The following is a 17,116-nucleotide window of genomic DNA, read 5'->3' on the forward strand; positions in this document are numbered from 1 at the left end:
GTTTTCTCATCGTAGTCTGAACCCGGTCGGTCAGAACAGAGGTGGGTACGTTGAGTATGGACGCTTCTTTTCAACCGCAGTTTTTATCCGACTGTGTAAATAAAAGTTTTGAACGCCCGTTTGGAAGCAGGTATTAGCCGGATTTCATTCATGGCTCTGAGCCACATAGCAGAGCTCGTGAGACTTGATCCAGCTTCAAACCCCGGTGCTACTGGAACCCGACCAGAGCCGAAGAAACAGAATGACCTGACGTGAACCCGACTCGCTGCTTAAAGAACTGATGTTCAGAGATACACTATATTACCAAAAGTATTCGCTCGTCTGCCTTCACACACATATGAACTTGAGTGACTCCCATTCTTAATCCACTGGGTTTAATATGATGTCGCCACCCATTGCAGCTATAACAGCTTCAACTCTTTTGGGAAGGCTTTCCACAAGGTTTCGGAGTGTGTTTATGGGAACTCTTGACCATTCTTCCAGAAGCGCATTTGTGAGGTCAGACACTGATGTTGGACGAGAAGGCCTGGCTCACAGTCTCCGCTCTAATTCATCCCAAAGGTGTTCTATCAGGTTGAAGTCAGGCCAGTCAAACTGGCTCATCCACGTCTTTATGGACCTTGTGCTTTGTGCATTGGTGCGCAGTCATGTTGGAACAGCAAGGGGCCATCCCCAAACTGTTCCCACAAAGTCCCACACTTGGTATGCTGAAGCATTAAGAGTTCCTTTCACTGGAACTAAGGGGCCGAGCCCAACTCCTGAAAAACATCCCCACACCATAATCCCCCCTCCACCACACTTTACACTCGGCACAATACAGTCAGACAGGTACCGTTCTCCTGGCAACCACCAAACCCAGATGGAGAAGCGTAATTTGTCACTCCAGAGAACACCTCTCCGCTGCTCTAGAGTCCAGTGGCGGCGTGCTTTACACCACTGCATCCGACGCTTTGCATTGCGCTTGGTGATGTAAGGCTTGGATGCAGCTGCTCGGCCATGGAAACCCGTTCCATGAAGCTCTACACACTGTTCCTGAGCTCATCTGAAGGCCACATGAAGTTTGGAGGTCTGTAGTGATGGACTCTGCAGAAAGTTGGTGACCTCTGTGCACTATGTTTCTCAGCATCCGCCGACCCGCTCTGTCATTTTACGTGGAACCACTTGGTGGCTGAGTCGCCGTCGTTCCCAATCGCTTCCACTTTGTTATAACAGCACTGACAGTCGACTGTGGAATATTTAGTAGTGAGGGAATTTCACCACTGGACTTGTTGCACAGGTGGCATCACGGTACCACGCTGGAATTCACTGAGCTCCTGAGAGCGACCCGTTCTTTCACTAATGTGTGTAGAAGCGGTCTGCATGCCGAGGTGCTCGGTTTTATACACCTGTGGCCATGAAGTGATTGGAACACCTGAATTCAATGATTTGGACGGGTGAGGTTTAAATATTCCCCCCACACACACACACAGCCACCCACCCACCAAGGGACGCTGGTCCGTACGTGGCGAACGCGAGAGCGCGAATCAGAACCAGATGACAGCTGAGAAGAAGGAACGGAGACATTCTACAGGAGGAGATGCTCTCCATTTTCAGGACGTTTGATCCTACTGCTGCGTCACACACACACACACACACACACACACATGAGTGTGAACAAGGAGGAAGATAAAGTGAGTGTCAGGGTAACGACTGGAAATAAAGTGAGTGACGGACAGTAGTACAGACGAGCGGCAGGACGGACAGAGCAGACGAGTAGACGGAGACGAATGTGGCGAGAACTGGTTTTAAACCAGTACGTCCAGCATTTTTCAATCACATACTGGCTCAATCACACACAACAGCCAATCATTTCCACATGGGTCCATGTACTCAGGGAAAAATAAAGACTAGATACTTTATCATCTTTTATTTACGCTTTTACGGCGAGGGTCTCGGTGGAAGCGTCCGTCCAGAACTCACAATCCCTGACTGCAGATTTAAGCTCCTTCTGAGCTACGGTTCCAATTATTTATTTATTTATTTATTTATTAGGAATTTAACGTCATGTTTTACACTTTAGTTACATTGATGACAGGAACGGTAGTTACTGATTACACAAGATTCATCACATGGACAATCTAGTATCTCCAATTAACCTGTCTTTGGATTGTGGGAGAGAACATGCGAACTCCACACAGAAAGGACCCGGGCCGCTTGCTGTGAGGCGACAGTGCTACCCACCGAGCCACCCTTGCCTCCCCTATAGTTCCAGTTTAGGCACGAAACAAAACAATCAGCTCCTAAATGCGATGACCCTGTGTTGTTGTAAAGAAAGGAGAACGATCTGCAAGGACGTACGTACGTCTCTGCCAGGACCTGTCTATGGTACTTGTATGAGACATCACACTTTAATATTTATTATATTATTTATATAATTATATTATTTTAGGATGGTGCCCAGGTGGTGCGGCTGGATATTCCTCTCTGAGTTCGGCTGGACGCCCCCTAGCAGGCACGATCGGCAGTGCAGACAGTGCAGCAGACAAAATCGGCCACTAGTCTGCTGGGTGGGAAAAGATGGGACTAAAAAGTGGGCGGGGTCTTGGACGCTGTGTAAGGACCCTGGTTAGCTCGAGGTGCCTGCACAGAAGTAGAGGAACATGGAGCCTCGCGCGCCAATCCATCGAAGTACAGGCGAATAAAAAGTCTCATTTGACCCCCGCTCTGGTTTCCTGTTTGCTTTCTCCTTCGTCCATGGTTCCCCCGTTTCCTCGTACTGTACGCTGGTCACATTCTTACCCTCCCGAATTTTACTCTTTTATTGCTCTAAGACTTGATTTGAGGTTTTGTAACTGCATCTCTGTATATTTATGCCCTTCTTTGTACAAATGAAAGACTATGAACACCACCCAGTGATGTTTTCCTCGATTTGGGACGAAGCCCACGTGCCACATGTTCTCAGCTCTAGTTTTGAATAACATCCGCTAATGTAAACGGTAGTGCGGCAGATGAAAGGGTTAACGAACGCGCATGTGGAGTTAACGGGATGGCTGGATGCCACCTGGGTCAAAAGCTTCACATCTGCACTGACGCAGTCCAACAACACAGTCAGAGAAAGAAAAGAGACGATAAAACAGCGCACGCGAGAGCAATAGTGGTGGAGCCAAATGGGCGGGGCGGGCAAATGGGCAGGACAAAGAGGACGGACAGGGCAAGGAGTGCTGCAGGACAGGCAGGACAAGGAGGACGGGCAAGATGGGCAGGACTAGGAGGACAAGGAGAACAAGTATGACAGGCAGGACAAGTAGGACAAGGAGCATGGGCAGCAGGATGGGCAGGACAAAGAGGGCGGGCAAAACGGGCAGGATGGGCAGGACAAGGAGGGCGGGCAAGATGGGCATGACAATGAGTGCGAGCAAGACAAGGAGCACCAGCAGGACAGGCAGGACAAGGAGCACAGGCAGGAAAAGACCCCGACAAACTGCCCCACCTACTGTGGGAGCACAGAGAGAGCTGCACACTAGCAGCACTCTGTACACACACCTGCCACCAGGTGAGGGACAGTGGGTGACCGTTATTACTATCTCGTTACTGTAAATATTATAATTTTTATTGTTATTATTTTGCACTGTTTTTATTAATATTTTATTCTATTTTATATTTTTTGCACATGTAACTGTTGTGTATATATTTGTTCCTTCTTATTGTTATTTTTATTATTTCTCTGTAACTTGCTTTGGCAACACAAATGTCCTTATTTGTCATGCCAATAAAGATTCTTTTGAGTTTGAGTTTGAGAGACAGGCAGATTGGGCAGGACAAGGAGGACGAGTAAGATTTGCAGGACAAGGCAGACAGGCAATAAAAGGAGGATGGACAGAACAAGGAGGACAGGCAGGACAAGGAGGATATGCAGGACAAGAAGCATGCACAGGACGGGTAGGACAAGATGGAAGGGCAGGATGGGCAGGACAAAGAGAGTAGGCAGGATGGGCAGGATGAACAGGACAAAGAAAACGGGCAGGACAAGGAGGATGGGCAGGGTGAACAGGACAAGGAGGACGGGCAGGAAAAGAAGGATGGGCAGGACAAGGAGGATGAGAAGAACAAGGAGGTTGGGCAGGACGGGTACAGAGGGCTAAAATACAAAAAAATTAAGACCCTGGTAATGGATCCCTCTGTTGTGTCACACACACACACACTCTCACACACACTCACACACACACAGTGTGTAAAGTGAGGGCGGGTCAGGAACACACACATAATCCAGTAACACAAATCACCTGGACACGTACTTACACCCACACCATTAAAAATGATTTGACAGCTCCAGCCGGGCCGATCAGCCAATCACGTGCAGCGTGGTGGTGCGGTGGGCGGGACGGTGCAGGGTGGTAACCCTGAAAGTCACCGGCGGCTACGGTGTGAGTTATGCTACAATACTAACACCATGAATTCACTCTGAAGAGGGTTTAGGTTTTATTTTAATGAGGGTCGTAAATATTAGGACGGGGTTCGAGAGAGAGTCACGGCGCTTGTAGGGTAAGGATTTCTGCAGCAGCCCTTTTTCTGACTCGTTTCATTAATTTGTACAAAAAAAACGCATATTTTTTTGTTGCTGTGTCCTCGTTTATTTATACCTCACTTAATAAAGGACGTTCTGATGATTAGTTAAAAGTTTCCGCTGTAGTTACGCCCTCTGCTGGCTGATCGATGGTGTTGCACAGAAACGGGGTATAACAGAGATACACGCGTGACTCTCCGTGCACGATACGGATCTCCGTATGAATCCTGCTCGTCAGATAACAGAGGTAACGTGCCAGCTGTCACACGCTGGTACTGATGGGTACATTTTACTCTCGACTTCCTGTGTAGTGATGAAGCGTCACTCACAACTTCCTCAATTGATAGTCGCTTTGGATAAGAGCGTCTGCTAAATGCAGCAGATGTAGATGTAGGAGTGGAGGTGTGCAGCAGTAGAGTAAGAGAAATACAATCAGGGAATTGGATATGACTAAATTATACAATACAAATTATTTCTCTGTATATGAAATAAACGACGCTCTCATGATTCCTTCGTCTCTCTGTGTGTGTGTGTGTGTGTGTGTGTGTGCAGGTCCTGTTTGCTCTGAACCAGACGTTACGGCAGCACGAGGGGGTTCGAGAGGGGGGCGTCCGGGGCCCCTTCACCACCGAAGATCTCATCTCTCACTATAACTGTGGGGATCTGAGCTCCATCATCTTCAGCCACGACACCTCACAGGTACAGCGGTACCTTAAAACTCGACATCAGTCGGTTCTGGGAGTGGTGTTGAGTTTTAAAGACGTTGAGTTTCGAGGTATTTTTCCCATAAGGACGTTTGGGAAACCTGTTAATGCGTCCATGGTCCCGTCTTATTTTAGTCTCATGTAAAATAATGAGGTTGTTTTTGACACTTAAACACTGAAAATAACACAAATATAATATAAACACACTGAAATACAATTACTAACAGTTAAACATCAATAAAAATACAATAAAAGCTGCACTTTAGTTTTACTTCTTTATTGTTTCCTGACGCTTCTTAATGGTGGACATTTGATTCTATTCAGCACCGGCGCATTCACATGAGAAGTGACAAAACCGCTTCTGCACCGCTGTGCCGTTATTTCCTATGAAGTATGACGGCGGTGCACAAAACTTAGCGTGACTTATTGTAGTAAAACAGCGAGTGAGGAATGTGATTAGTGGAGGAACTTATGAGCAGTAATAATGAAGAGAAGTTTAGTGCTCCTGTCTCCTTCTTTTACTACATTAAACCACGTTAAGCTTTATTTTCAACCAGAAGCGTTTTAGACTCTGGGAGAAGCTGATTCCGATTCTCACCGTTTCTCAGAAGCTGGAGCTGTAACACAAGTTTAAAAGTGAAACAGGGAGGAGAATCCAGAAAAACACAGATACATGTGGAGCTGGAACCCTGGATCTGACACTTATTCCACACTGCAGATACAGCTCAGATTCACACGCTGATCAGGTTTTACAGATCAAGCCGAGCGCTGAATTTGCCGTCTAAGTAGTAGTAGACATTCTAATTCATCCCAAAGCTTTTGAGGTCAGAGCTCTGCAGGAGAGTGTCCTGTCCAAGCATGTCTTCATGTCTTAATGGACCTCACAGGGGCACCAGCATGCTGAAACTGACGGGCCTTCCCCAAACTGCTGCCACCAAGTTGAAAGCATATCATAATCGTCATGACTATTCAATTTTGTGGCGTTTGGGTGGCGCTCTGTAAATTGCGCTAGCCCACTACTGCTAAAATCTGGGGATCCAGGGTTCACATTGGCTAATGTTGAAACAGCCTAGTTATTGGGAGGTGCACTTATCAGTGCGCTTTTAGTGCAGGTCACAAGCCCGGATACAAATAGGAGAGTTACGTCAGGAAGGGCATCTGGTCCAGATCCACTGTGGCGACGCCCAAATACAGGGTCATTTTCATCTACCACTTTATCCTGGTCAGGGTCCCGGCAGGTCTGGTTCCATTGGGATATACTGTGTGCAAAACCCTGGACAGGGCAGGAATGAACCTCTAAGATACGGGTGGTACAACGGTTTATCATGCCAACCCACCACCGCTGAGATCAGCGATCGAATTTATATTCATATTTAAAAGATGTCACTTCCTGTCTTTCAGCTCCCTCACTTCCTGAACAGCTCTCTGCCGGATGACGAGCGTTCCACGGCGGCGCAGATCGACCACTACCTCCGCCAGGAGCTCATCTACAAACGCAACGAGAGGATGGCGCACCGGGTCTCCGCCCTCCTGCGCAAGAGTCCGTCACAGAGCTTCTTCTTCGCGTTCGGCGCTGGTGAGTGATTACCCCATCACGGGGAGAACATGCAAACTCCACACAGAAAGGACCCGGACCGCTCCACCTGGGAATCGAACCCATGACCTACCCACTGCACCACCATGTCGTCCCTTTAAGTGTTTACATTAACAGCTTTTAGCGGATGCTTTTATCCAAAGGGACTTACAGTACTGTGACAGTGTAACGTCTAAGCAATTGAGGGTTAAGGGCCTTGCTCAAGGGCCCAACAGTGACAACCTGTGATTGGAGGGGCTTGAACTTGCGACCTTTTGATTACTAGTCCAGTACCTTCACCACACACACACACGAACACAGCTTCAATTTAGTCTTTGTTCTGTGGGAGGAGATCCATACAGACACAGGGAGAACATGCAAACTCCATACAGAAAAAACCCGGACCGCTCCACCTGGGAATCGAACCCATGACCTTCTCGCAGTGAGGCGACAGTGCTACCCACTGCACCACCATGCCGCACCTTTAAGTATTTACATTTACATGACAGTATACAGTCAAAGCAATTGAGGGTTAAGGGCCTTGCTCAAGGGCCCAACAGTGGCAGCCTGTGAGTGGAGGGGCTTGAACCAGTGACCTTTTGATTACTAGTCACAAACACAGCTTCTATTTAGTCTTTGTACTTTGGGAGGAAACCCACACAGACACGGGAGAACATGCAAACTCCACACAGAAAGGACCTGGGCCGCTCCACCTGGGAATCGAACCCAAGACCTGCCGATTTTGCCATTACTGAGGGAGGGAAGGTCGGGTAGGGTTTTTCTCATTGCAGGGTGACACTTCTCAATCTGAGCGCCCCCTTCTGGCCTATTGGAAAAAAGGAGGGCGGCAAGTTTACAGGTCACGGTGATACGGTGCAAGTGTTGGGACTCCTCGGCCAGCGCAGTGGTGGTGCCAGCGGCTGTGGACTGGTATTAGTGGGTTTGAACCGGAACATTATTATATCACATTATTTAAAAACACTCGTTTGTTCTTTAATGTGTTAATTTAGTGGTAAAGTAAATAAATCAGCCATAAAAAACTTGTTTATCTGTGAAGGATCAAATCTAGAGCTTTCAGACGCTCGTTAGGTCTTGACCCCTGGTAAAACGTCCCGGTACGTGATCCTGTACGTGAGGCGCGGCGGCTGCAGGACCACCCCGGATTATTTAGTTTAGGTTCAGTGTTGGTGGTAAAACACAAACACACTAAAACATTTCCTGCACTTAAACACGTATACATACTGCGTATACACACCACGTATACACACCACGTATACACACCACGTATACACACCATGTGTATAGATAAAACATGCGTGTTTCAGTTAGCGTCCTCGCTAATGGAGTTAACAATGCCCTAAGAGTCACGGGTTCTGTGTATTAACTAAAGGAAAGAGTCGAAACACACGGGAAATAAAAACAGAGAGTTAAACATTCAGTCTGTTATCAGGAGGTTATGGATCAAATCTCGAGCTTCCCACAAACCATCAGAGATCCATATCATTAATCTGAGGAGATTTTTTTTATCTCCTCTGTTGATCAGAGCGACAATATCAGATCTTTATAAATAACTTATATATTAATAATAATAATAACAACAATAACAAATAATTAATAGTATTAAAAATAATAACATTTATAATAATAATAATAATAATAATAATAATAATAATAGTAATAATAATAATAGTGATAATAATAATAGTAATAATAAAAATAATAATAGTGATAATAATAATAATAATAATAGTGATAATAATAATAATAATTATAGTAATAATAACAATAATAATAGTTATTTATAATAATAATAATAATGGTAATAATAATAATAATAATGATAATAATAATAATAGTAATAATAATAATAATAATAACGATAATAATAATATTAGTGATAATAATAATAAAAATAATGATGATAATAATGATAATAATAATAATAATAACATTAATAATAATAATAATCATTATAATATAAATATACTATAATAATAATAATAATGATAACAATAATAGTAATAATAATAACAATAATAATAATAATAATAGTTTTGATGCCAGAGTGCGTGTGCTTGACCAGTCTGTCTGCAGTCCAGATCTGTCTCCTGTTAAAAATGTTTAGCGCATCATGATGAGGAGAATCAGACGACGACGTAACATGACTAGATTATTATCACTTTACTGCTTAGCACACAGCAGTAGTGCTTAGCAACTAAGATACTTAGAATGGAAGGTAAACGGTTTAAGTCCAGCCACCGTTGGGCCCTTGTGCACTGTCCCTTTTATTCACGGCTTTGGATAAAGCATCTGACAGATCATGAACGTAAGTGCTCAGGACTCGATCTTCTGAAGAAATGCTACCCTGGCTAGCAGTGAAAACGTGCTAACTAGCGTGTATGTTAATTGATGGCTGCTTCTTGTACCTTAATATGAAGAATACTTCGGTTAACGTTTACTTTGATGGCGACCAGAACAGCTACTGAAACATCAGCACAACAAACCAGGACGCCTTCAAACATGCTTATTTTTAACTCTCAGACTTCAAAGCGTTTAAAAGATGCTTATTTTTATTTCTCAGGCTAATAAAATAATGGAAAGGGCATCTGAGGTCGATTCGGCTTTCGGTTCACGGCGTAAAACTTCACTTAGCTCGTAAACACGCCGATGTTTGGCTAGTCTCATCACGTGAGTGCGCGTTCGCTGTGCTCGGCTGTGCACATGTGTTTTCCAGTTGTAGATTTTCGTGCTCTAGCGTGTGGTGCAGTGATACAGTAACATTCCTTAATGTGTTCATCCCATTTTACCCACCCACCCCCCTTCAACATTTCCAGTTCCCTCTCTTCAACCTTCCCAGTTCCCCCTCTTCAACATTCCCAGTCCCCCCCCACCTTCTCAGTTCTTAATTTTTCCTGTTTATTGTCGTCTTTAACAGTCACGCCGTGCAACCGCGCCCACCTGAGCTCCCTCAGCTCTTTTATTTGCACTCACTGAAAGTTTGACCTTACAAGGCCTTTACAGGATTTATTTATTTATCCTCAGTATTTGCATGCCCTGGTCAGGATTGCAGTGGGTCCTGAGCCACTTGGAAACACTGGTCCAAGGGCAGGAATAAACCCTGGAGTCGGCTCATATTTTTGGAAGTCAGGAGAATCAGAATCAGAATCAGAATACTTTATTGATCCCAGAGGGAAATTGCAGTTTTTTACAGCAGCACCCATTTATGTAAAAAGAATAAACACTCTACTAGCTTAAAACAAAGAAAAAAAGAAGAAAAAATTAAGTTAAAGTTAAAAAGTTATATACACACAATTAAATAATTAAAATGCTTACGTTATTATTATTGCACAATGAATACTGAATATTGCACATATGAATACTAAATATTACTGAATATAAACAACAGAACTTTGGTACAGAGATAGACCGTAGGCGAGGCTCAAAGGCAAGTCCTTAGGACCCCGGTGATGTGCACCACCCACACCGCCTGCTGTACCTCCTTTAAAGTGTGCGCATACACATTAATGTACATAGTGGAGTGTTTGCCAACCTGGGGATCTGGGTTTGATCCTTACCACAGTCCTGATACCCACCGGGTGTTTTTTTTTCAGCTTCCAAAAACATGCGCAAGGTGGATTGGCCAGTTCCTCTTCCTCTGCTGGAGACCCTGATGGTGTACGAGGAGGGAATATTACTACTAACCAGGGTCCTTACACAGGGTAGAAGACTCCGCCCACTTTTTAGTCCTGTCTTTTTCCACACAGCAGACTAGAGGCTGATCTTGTCTGCTGCCGGCGTTGCTGATGCCCACTATAGGCGCCCAGCCAACCGGTAGCAGAGAGAAAGTTCTCTCTCTGTGTATCTAAGGGCTGCAAATCTCCGCTGTCCTGGTCAGGATTTGATGGGTGGTGTAAGAACTGATGAGTAACGCATGCCTGTTTATTTTCATGTTTTTTATAACGTTTTATCCTGGTCAGCACTGTCTCGGTGCACTGTCATCGTTCAGCCAGCAGAGGGCGTAATTGCAGCAGCTATAAGAAAATCAATGTGAACTCGTTCCAATTTTCATTCCACTTCTCTTATGTGTTTTACTGGTCTTGGTCACGGTGGGTCAAGTTCCCCCGAATCAGTGGGCGGATTGCAGCAACACACCCCAAAATGGATTTCTGCTCTCACTTTCTCACCTTCACTTTTATATATTTTATTTATTATTATTTTTATTTTATTTTATTTTTTATTTATTTTCTGCTCCCACTTTCTCACCATCACTTTTATATTTTATTTATTATTATTTTTATTTTATTTTATTTTATTTTATTTCTTTTCTGCTCCCACTTTCTCACCATCACTTTTATATTTTATTTATTTTTATTTTTTTATTATTTTTTTATTATATTTGATTTCTTTTCTGCTCCCACTTTCTCACCTTCACTTTTATATTTAATTTGATTTCTTAAATTTCTTTTCTGCTCCCACTTTGTCACCATCACTTTGATATTTTAATTATTATAATTTTTATTTTATTTATTTTATTATATTTTATTTATTTTCTGCTCCCACTTTCTCACCTTCACTTTTATATTTTATTTATTATTATTTTTATTTTATTTTATTGTATTTATTTTCTGCTCCCACTTTCTCACCATCACTTTTATATATTTTTTAATTTCAACTCGTTTGCTTTCTCACCGTTACCGCGCCCCTCTTCTCACGGACGCCGCGCCGGTTTCTCTTATCGGTCTCTGAGGAACCGCAGGAACAGAGTAAATATTTAAAGTACACGATGGAACACTTCAGATGTTCCTCTGTCTTGAGGGGCCCCGAAACCTACAAGAGCTCGTTTAGCTTTTTCAGACTCTGGGACGTTTCCTGCTAATCCAACACGCCACAGTTACATCAAACTGGGTTTGATTATCCAGGCGATAAACGCTAAGTTAAACGTCTAGGCAGAAATAAAATGAGATGTGAGATGTTTGTGACCCTTCACACTCGTCCAGCTCTGGTCTCCTCACGATGAGGCATGAAAAGAGAGATTCAGCCCTGACGATTTTTAGCGTTCCAGTAATAAGAAGTGTAGCATGCTGGCATGTTCAGTATTAGCTCTTATCTCTGGGTTGAGTGACGGGGGAAATAAAGCGGCTTTCATCACGCTTGGCGCTGAGGTGCGTCGCTCAGATCTGAGGTCTCAGGAGTGGAGGAATTGTGGGCGACTTACGGCAGCAATAACGTGACGATTCATCAGAGACGGACGCGCTCCGAGTAGCTGAAAATGTTAGTACCATGTTATAAAGCAGGGGTTTTCAAACCCTGGGTTGCGACCCTTAGGTGGGTGGCGAGATGAAAAAAAAGGGTCGCAGAGAATAATAATAATAATAATGAAATAAACTTATATGTGAACGCCCCCTTGTGGAGGCTTTATGATACATCTTGTATAGGTAAGATCACTCAGAATTAAGGTGCCTCAGTAGGAGCATTTTAAGGGATGTAAGAATTTAGACACGCCCTCTTCTCGGGAGTGTAGGATGTGACTGATTTTGCATCTTGGTGTTGTTTCAGGTCACTTTCTGGGTAACCACAGTGTGCTGGACATCCTGAGACAGGAGGGCTACGTGGTGGAACACACGGCGGCCCATGAGCCTCTCACACCGTAAGATTTTTACATTTCATGATTAATTTTGATGTTTTTTATTGTGTAAATAGTAACAACAGGACAAGCAATCTGGTCCCACTGTGGTTTACAGTATGTAATGTAAAGCCTTCACAAGGGGGCGACTGTGTACAAATTCATTTCGTGTTTATGTGCCTGTTAAAATTCCTTTATTTAATAATTATGACCCAGGGTTTGAAAAACCCTAATCTAAAGGATTTACTGTATATATTTATTTTTTGACAAGTGCGCCCCCCACTGGCTAGGCGGTTTCAGCCATAATCCTCCGCGAACTTTAGCCAAGCGCGTCTGTGCGGACGCCCAACCGGTCGATAGCACCCCCAGATCTCAGCAGTAGTGGTACTATGCTGCTGTCGGTATGTCCTGGAGTTCTAACCCCCCTCTGTCGTGGTCCAGGACCCGTCCTGAGGTGGAAACCATGACTCTGACCCTGACTGACCGGAGTCCTACACCTACACAAGAGTGGACATCTGAATCTCCGGAGGAGGATCTGCCCCACCTGCTGGAGCCGGACAGCCTGAGCCAGCTGGAGGAGTTCGGGAGACACCAGCGCCCCCGAAAGACCCACCGGCATCATGGCAAGCAGCAGCGGCTCTTCAGCGACCTGTGGGTGCGGCTGGGACTCAGGTAACAAACGTGCTCAACAACGTCGAAAAAATCCATACGACAAAAGTATATTTAAGCAATAGAACACGAGAGGGAGTGTATTAGAACACACGACCTCAAGTGTTCTATTGCTTTTATACAACAGTTTTTACAAAATAAATAAAATAAATCGAAGAAGCCCTGAATTTCATAATAAATATGCTTTAATACTGACAATACCTTCCGCCAAAAAGTAGTTCCACAATGAATATAAAGTTTAACACTACAAAGCAGACATCCCAAGTTGCAAAAACTCATTTCAGGGAGGTAACAACAAGAAGAAGAAGAAAGCAAGAACCTCCGAAGGGAAAAAAAGAAATAAAAAAACCTCTCGCACACACCAAAGGCTATGGATGAAAACAACTACTAGGAGCTGCTAACTGGGCTTAACTAACTGTTCGCGTTACAAACACATTAATGTTCCCTACATAGTGCACTAGATTGTGTATCAGATCATGGATATATGTTCCCTACATAGTGCACTAGATAGTGAATTAGACAATTGGTTATGTTCCCTACACAGTGCGCTAGATTGTATATCAGATAACGGATTTAAAACGTGACCGGGAAAAAAAGTCTGTGTTGCCTGCGTGCGCGTTTGTGCGCATGAAGCTCGTTGTTACTGGCAACGTGTCAGCGGAGTAATACAGTTGTGGTGTGAAAAGGCCGTGCTGTTATCACGAATATCAGCACGTTTAGAACACTTCTCAACCAATCAGATTGTAAGGTCGGAACTACCTGTTGTATAAATATATAATATTTTGTATTTATACTATATATTAGTATATACTGCCTGTAACAATCTTTATATCTGTCTGTCTGTCTGTCTATCTATATATCTGTCTGTCTGTCCGTTCGTCTATTTATCTATCTGTCTATCTATCTATCTTTCTTTCTGTCGTCTGTCTGTCTATCTGTCTGTCTGTCTATAATCGATCTATTAATTTATCTATCTGTCAATTTATGTCTATCCATCTCTCTGTCTATCTGTCTGTCTATAATCGATCTATAAATCTATCCATCTGTCGCTCTGTTAATTTATCTGTCTATTCATCTATTTGTCTATCTGACTACTTATTTATCTATCTGTCTGTCTGTCTGCCTATCTATCCTTCCGTCTGTCTGTCCGTCTGTCCACCCGTTTGTCTGTCCATCTATCTGTCTGTTTATCTATCTATCTATCTGGCTGTCTGTCTGTCTGTCTGTCTGTCTGTCTGTCTGTCTATAATCAATCTATTAATCTGTTTATCTATCTGTCTGTCTGTCTTTCTGTCTATCTATCTACTGAAACATTGCGTTTAATCCTGTAGCACATTAGTGAGCAGCTTTATTGTTTACATCGTTTGTGGGGGGAACAACAATGACAGATGAGTTTAGCTTTATATCACTACAATATTTCTACTCATTGAGTATCTTTGTTAGGTTCTTGATAGTCACTCACTGGGTGTCATTGGGGTGCAGTGGGATTCAGGAAGGTCCTGGGTTCGATTCCCAGGTGGAGCGGCCTGTGTGTATTTTGCATGTTCTCCCCGTGTCTGTGTGGGTTTCCTCTCACAGTACAAAAACATGCAGGCAGTGCAGTCAGTGTTTAGAATGACACTTTAGTCATTATAAGTCTGATCCTGTTGGTGTGTTGTTGTTACTAGACATGTCCAGATTACAGAAGCAGCTCTCAGCATTAACCAGGACGTTCCTAACAAGCGTTTTTAATGATCTAACATTTTTATCTGACCTCATTTGTTATGATTTACTATTTAATAACAATAATAAAACGATTTTCTGTCTCTGCCCGGATTTTAGCACGCCCACACCTTCAGAAACGTGGACACCCGGCAGCGAGGTGATGACAGGAACCCAGAGGACGCGGCAGCAGGAGGAGTCGGTCCCTCCCAGCATCACGGACGTTACTGTACACGTTTCAGGCTCCGCCGTGGCCGTCGTGCTCAGCTGCTTCTCATCGCTGGTTTTTCTGCTGCAGTTCACCTCCTGACCTTAAGAGGACACTGTACATGCAAAACACACAAACCTACGATTTTACAAACACACTAAATTGACAAAAGTATTGGGAGCCTCTTCTAATGACTGATTTCATGTGTTTCAGCCACAACAGTCGCTAACAGGTGTAATAAATATGCTTCTGACTTTGCGGTAACAGTTTAGGGAAGGTCCTGTCCCATTCCAAAATGGCTTAAAGAAACTCCAGTGTCCTGCACAGACCCAGAACCTCAACTGATCAAGCAGCCCCCGGCCGTACAAATACAAATGCTGTCAACTTTTAACTCAATGGGCACAAATTCCCATACACAGACAAGCCTTCCCAGCAGAGCAGCTGAACAGATTACACATAGGTCGCTCTATTTTATTAGCATTTGAATTTAAGCAGTGAATGTTGATTAAATAACAAATTTAACTCTAATTTAAGTTTCCTGCTGAATTTGATATTCACACTAAAATCTGCAGACAGATGAAGACAGATTTATAGTTTATTAAAATGATGAAACTGTTACTAATGGCTGATGTGAGTCTGTAGTTTTTCTACCTCTACTGCTAAAACTAATCCAGCATCAACCGAGGCTCCGGTAGTTCTGTACCTCAGTGCCTTTTACCTAACTGTCAAACTACGATGTCTTCTGTGGACGGAAGGTCGTAGGACCGTGTGTAAGAACCTCAGAAAGGACTGTTAGTAAATCAGAATAACTGCTGCACCAGCTAATATAAACAGAACTTTATGCAATAGATACCACAGCTAATAAAGTCAAACAATAATAATAATAATAATAATGTTACGGACAGAGTTCACAAACTTAATTTTTTGTAAATTGTTTATTTTGTTCATAAATGTTGTATATTTATTATTTCCTGGAGATTATATTTTCATGCATTTGTCAGATATTGAAAATAAAATAAACATGAAATGTACAAACATCGACTTTTTTTAATTTTTATTTTATGTATATGGTTTAGTTACACTGAAGATCAGTTCTAAACAATGTAGGCATGAGTCAAAACTACCAGATAACTTTTTGGAAATATAAAGACCAGGCTGCAATGTCTTGTACAGGTGGTGAAAATAAATACAGTAATGGTGCATTGGCGCTAAATGCTATGAGTCCAAAAGAACTAAATTAGGGTGACCATAAGTCCTCTTTTTCCTGGACGTGTCCTCTCTTTTGGACCTTGTGCGCGCTATTCTTTATGTATTTTCACACCAATTTCACATTTCTGTTTAGGTCTGGTTGTCTCACACTTCTCTTAACAATGTCCAAACACAAATAAAAAATTTCTGTAACAGACGAATCAGAATATACGACCTGTGAAGTGTTATATAAAGGTACCAGTTCAGCAAAAAACAAAACTGCAGCTAAAGCCAAGTTCACACTACACGACTTCCCAAGTGGTCAGATCTCTGTACAGTTCACACTACACGACTTCCCAAGTGGTCAGATCTCTGTACAGTTCACACTACACGACTTCCCAAGTGGTCAGATCTCTGTACAGTTCACACTACACGACTTCCCAAGTGGTTAGATCTCTGTACAGTTCACACTACACGACTTCCCAAGTGGTCAGATCTCTGTACAGTTCACACTACACGACTTCCCAAGTGGTCAGATCTCTGTACAGTTCACACTACACGACTTCCCAAGTGGTCAGATCTCTGTACAGTTCACACTACACGACTTCCCAAGTGGTCAGATCTCTGTACAGTTCACACTACACGACTTCCCAAGTGGTCAGATCTCTGTACAGTTCACACTACACGACTTCCCAAGTGGTCAGATCTCTGTACAGTTCACACTACACGACTTCCCAAGTGGTCAGATCTCTGTACAGTTCACACTACACGACTTCCCAAGTGGTCAGATCTCTGTACAGTTCACACTACACGACTTCCCAAGTGGTCAGATCTCTGTACAGTTCACACTACACGACTTCCCAAGTGGTCAGATCTCTGTACAGTTCACACTACACGACTTCCCAAG

The 17,116-nt window shown here is 43.4% G+C and overlaps 1 protein-coding gene across 1 annotated transcript in view; it reads left to right on the forward strand.

Moving 5' to 3' along the window:
* Window positions 1-15,125, forward strand: part of trabd2b (TraB domain containing 2B) — a 41,619-nt gene extending 26,494 nt beyond the window's left edge. The window contains exons 3-7 of the mRNA XM_062998815.1: window positions 5,096-5,242; window positions 6,649-6,823; window positions 12,377-12,467; window positions 12,885-13,115; window positions 14,934-15,125. Coding sequence (XP_062854885.1) covers window positions 5,096-5,242; window positions 6,649-6,823; window positions 12,377-12,467; window positions 12,885-13,115; window positions 14,934-15,123 — 834 coding nt within the window. The 3' untranslated portion in view covers window positions 15,124-15,125. The remainder of the gene's footprint in view (window positions 1-5,095; window positions 5,243-6,648; window positions 6,824-12,376; window positions 12,468-12,884; window positions 13,116-14,933) is intronic.
* Window positions 15,126-17,116: the final 1,991 nt, after the last annotated feature.

Source organism: Trichomycterus rosablanca, chromosome 7 (assembly GCF_030014385.1).
Source record: "Trichomycterus rosablanca isolate fTriRos1 chromosome 7, fTriRos1.hap1, whole genome shotgun sequence".
Classification (NCBI taxonomy): Eukaryota; Metazoa; Chordata; class Actinopteri; order Siluriformes; family Trichomycteridae; genus Trichomycterus; species Trichomycterus rosablanca.